This window comes from Eutrema salsugineum, unplaced genomic scaffold (genome assembly GCF_000478725.1).
Source record: "Eutrema salsugineum unplaced genomic scaffold, Eutsalg1_0 scaffold_15, whole genome shotgun sequence".
Lineage (NCBI taxonomy): Eukaryota > Viridiplantae > Streptophyta > Magnoliopsida > Brassicales > Brassicaceae > Eutrema > Eutrema salsugineum.
The window spans coordinates 377,664-382,007 of record NW_006256867.1 but is presented as its reverse complement, the minus strand read 5'-3'; the positions used below and the strand labels follow the sequence as shown (position 1 = coordinate 382,007).

General features: G+C 34.5%; 1 protein-coding gene across 1 annotated transcript; it reads right to left on the bottom strand.

Moving 5' to 3' along the window:
- Positions 1–853: 853 nt before the first annotated feature.
- LOC18022145 (kelch repeat-containing protein At1g19470) lies at positions 854–2,802 on the bottom strand. Its single transcript, XM_006404560.2, has 3 exons — positions 2,258–2,802; positions 1,085–1,636; positions 854–1,001 (listed from the first exon to the last, which is right to left on the bottom strand). Exons 1-2 carry the CDS (start codon positions 2,783–2,785, stop codon positions 1,112–1,114), a joined length of 1,053 nt encoding a protein of 350 aa, XP_006404623.2. The 5' UTR covers positions 2,786–2,802; the 3' UTR covers positions 854–1,001; positions 1,085–1,111.
- Positions 2,803–4,344: the final 1,542 nt, after the last annotated feature.

The following is a 4,344-nucleotide window of genomic DNA, read 5'->3' as shown; positions in this document are numbered from 1 at the left end:
AATACATTTTGAGTTGCAACTTAGTTTGTTTTGCTCACGTAACATCTTCACATAACTGAACCAAGATTTCATATATAGTAGAAGCACAATGGGTCTTGTTAAACTCAGAAGAACAGGAAATCTATAACTCTAGCAACCAAACGTCTCTTAACGTTACTCACAAGTCACAAATCTCTCTGTTTTCTATTTAGAAACCCTAATTTGTCCTGTATCTTTCCTTCGAATGGTGTCAACAAATGTTAAATTCAAAGTTTTGGATGGTTGTGTTTTGACTAGTCTTTGTATATTGTCAACTTGATATTTTCTATTTTAGACTTGTAGTTATCTATAATGTATAGCTAAACCGTTCGTTTTGCTTCATCTCTAAACCAGAATTTCATATTTCTCAAATGGTATAAGTAAATTGGGTTTTGGTACCTATAAAGGTAATATTCTCTCCACATTGAACATTCTATGTACGCTTCAGGTCTTTGTATTTCCTCAATTTGATATTGTAGTTACCCATAAAGTCAAAACCACCGGTTAACTAAATTAATTTGTTATGCTTCTTATCTCAACCACGATTTCACATTGCTCTTCTAGTAGAAGCAGGTTTGATTTCTGCTATATCTTGAATATGACTTGCAGAACATACAAAAAAAAAAGATAGCAAAATGATAGCTAACTAAAGACATAGCTAACTAAAGATGCATTTCAACAATTTCGTAAGAATTTTTCTATAAAGGCAGCTACAAGAATAGCCTACCTTCTGTACAGCTCAAGAAATCTACTCAAGGCTAATTCTGTAAGAGTATCTACACTGTGCAGAGATGCAATTCAACAACAAATTTCGTAAGAATTTTTGTATAAAGGCAGCTAAAAGAATAAACCTATCTTCTTTACAGCTTAAGAAATCTACTCAAGGCTAATTCTGTAAAGAGTATATACACTGTGCAGAGAGGTAAAGAAGTAAGAGTTACTCTTGAGGTGTCAGATACAGCTTCTGAGTCACTTTGATTCACCTGCAAGTTCATGAATGTCCTATAAGTAAAGCCTTTGAGAGGGTAACGAAAATGCCATAACTTTATCACATAAACATACATACCTGCAAGAACACCAATCCCAAGCATCATCAAAGGGTAAAAGTTCGACAATGCTCAATGTAAGGCGACTCGATTGATGTAAGCACACGCTTGATTGATTCGACATTCCCCCAAATCTCACCATCTTGACGTCTTTCCAAATGGATCTCTAAGCACCAAATCTCTTCTTCCCCGTGATGATCAGACCTAAACAACGGGCTCTTACCAGCCAAAACCACCAGCTTCCCACCAAGATTTGCCATTTTAGAGTCATAATCAGAGATATTAGTAGGAAAACCATAGACACCTCTCACAGATCTCCAAGTCCTCTCCGTTGGATCATACACGACTACTGGATGTCCAAGACTACACAAAGGATCGATCGAATACAGCTTATCATCAACCACACAAGACGATGCTTTCCACAAACTCTTCAATTCTTCACCATCGTTCCTTCGTGCCCAAACACCTTCCCTGGGAAAAAGGATCCTGCTTGAGATCTCGATTGAGGTTGCAAATAAAGTTTGCTGTCTAAAGCTTATTTGGAGGATTATGTCATCCCCGAGCTCTTTATGGGTACAGTGGATTCAGGCGCAGCTTATACGGGAAGGGTCTTTCTGGGCAATAAAAGATACAACATCAATGGGCTCCTGGATGTGGAAGAAGCTTCTTAAGTACAGAACCCTCGCAAAAAACTTCTACCGAGTGGAGGTAAAAAATGGAACACATACGTCTTTCTGGTATGACTCATGGAGCAGTAAAGGATGTCTGCTGGAGCTAGTTGGGGAACGAGGCATCATTGACCTGGGATTTTCAAAACATGCGACGATGGCTGAGGTTCTTGACAGACCAAGAAGGCGGAGACACCGCCAGGGCCTACTTAACGAGATCGAAACAGAGATAGAGCAGTTGAGATTGAGAAAAATCACCCAAGGATCGAGACGAGACACAGTGGAAGGGTAAAAATGGACAGTATAAACCGAGGTTTGAAGCCAAAAAAACAGGGAGACAGATCGTGCCTTGGTGCAGAGGAGTTTGGTTTCCCCACGCTACTCCCAAGTACTCATTTATGCTCTGGCTAGCGATCAAGAACAGATTAGCCACAGGGGACAGAATCAAAAACTGGAACCAGAATGCAACCACCAGTTGTGTCTTCTGCAGTGAACCAATTGAAACGAGGGATCATTTGTTTTTCATGTGTGGAATCTGCAATCGATTAGAGTCACATCCGATGTGGGTTTCCCGTCGGATCTTCCTCCGATTACGTACATCGTCGGTCCGATTGTGACGACGGCAGATCCCCAATGAATCGGGAGTTTGTCGATTCTGCACAGTCGCAAGGAGATCTCGTCACGGCGGAGAATGTACCAGCTCGGGCTTGAGGAAGTAGGGAATCCGATGGAGGCGTAAAGAACGCATTCGGTGACGCCGAGTCGCGAGCGAGCGTCGTAGAGTCTCGGCGAAGCGGCAAGAGTGCGAAAGCCCTTGGAGATGAGGGATAGGCTCGGGTAATTGCATCTCCGGAGGAGTGCGACGCAAAGTTCGGTGAGATCGTGTGGAAGATTTGGGAAAGAAATCGAGCGATACTGTATTTCTTCTTCTTCTTCGTCTTCAGGTTTCTCCTTTTGATTCTCTTCTTCTTCCTCTTCTTTCTCGACGTCTTCTGGTTTCTTGTTTGGATCGCCGCCGTTAGAGCCGTCGGGAGTTTCAGAGGTAACGGCCATCGCCGCCGTGTAAAGTCAGTTAGCAGAGAATTAACGGAAAAGCGAGCCTACTTTGATTTTTTAATTAAAAAACTAGATTTTAATCCCGTGCATTCGTCGGGAATTTTTTATTTTTTATTTCTAATATAAGTTGTATTTATCTTTTTTGTTTAGATATAACTTATTTTTATTATTTATTTTTTTAAATAAAAAAATTCTTATCATATTTTAATTTTAAACAGTAAAATTTGTATATTAGTAGAATACATAATTATAAACTTTGTTATTATGTGAATTTAGATTTACACATAAACAATCTATATATCTATGAATTTGCTAATTCATCCGTTTAGTTATCTTAAATCATTTTTAATATTTTATATGTTTTGACAAACTAACTTGTATAAGACTATAATTATAATTGTATAATCCTATAAATATTCACTAATATGGAATATTTGGACCAATTGATTATGAAAAAATATAATAAGATATTTATTTACTATTTGTGCTATTTAAAAAAATATATATAAACGTGCTAACCTGTTAGTTTAATTGTCTCAAATCATCTTAATATCTTACATGTTTTAATAAATTAACATATAGACCTTATATATATATATAACTCTAATCAGCTCGATCATATTATTGTATAATATAAATATTTATTAATCTCAAATATTTGATATTTTAGACCGATTGTTTATGATAAAATACGATAAAATATTTATTTACTATGCATTTTTATAAATATATTATTTAAATTTAAAATTTTAAATTTAACCTTTCCTGTATTTAAGAAATTCTAAAGTATATCTAAATTTTCGTAATAAAATTTAATTATATTTTTTTGAATTTTTTGAATTTAAATTAAATTTAATGCAAATTTTTGTAACTAAATTTAATTAAATTTCTAATAATTTGAAATTTAAATTAAAGATGACTTAGATTTTGGAAAATCTAAAAATATCTAAATTATTAACTAGTTTTTGGTAATTAAATATAAAAATAATGTAAAATATTATAAAAAAACTTTGAGAGTGTTTGGATGCAAGCACTAAATGTGCTTCTGTTTTAATAGAATAGAAGTGCTCTCGTGTGTATTTTATAAACTAAGGGTCAGAAACTTCGTTAAGAAAAAATGTTCATCATTTTTGTTTCCAAAATCATTTGTTTCTTGTAATTTTTCCACCTTTTTACCAAAAAAACACAACGATATTAGCCAAAAAAATACAGTTGGTAAACGAAATTCACTTTGAAATTAACGTAAAAGCGAGTTTCCTTTGATTTTTTGAAAAAGAAAAAATAAAATGCTTTCTTGTGTATTTCATAAACTAAGGGAGGATTCAGAAACTTCGTTAAAAAAAATGTTCATCATTTTGTTTTGTTGCCAAGATAATTTGTTTCTTGCAATTTTTCCACCCTTTTACCAAAAAAAAAAACAACGATAAAAAACAAAACAATTGGTAAACGAAATTCACTTTGAAATTTGCGTATGAATTTTTCTTGAAACTATTCTAAAGATCAAATATTGTCTAAAGTTAGGAAAGTAGTTCCCCAAAAAAAAACAAAAACTTGTA

Excerpts from the sequence above, each read along its gene's own strand:
- LOC18022145 (XM_006404560.2), bottom strand. The coding sequence starts at position 2,785 with ATGGCCGTTACCTCTGAAACTCCCGACGGCTCTAACGGCGGCGATCCA. Across the intron at positions 1,637-2,257 it reads TCGATTGCAGATTCCACACA|CATAAAGAGCTCGGGGATGA; the intron begins TGAAAAACAAAT and ends ATCCACTGTACC.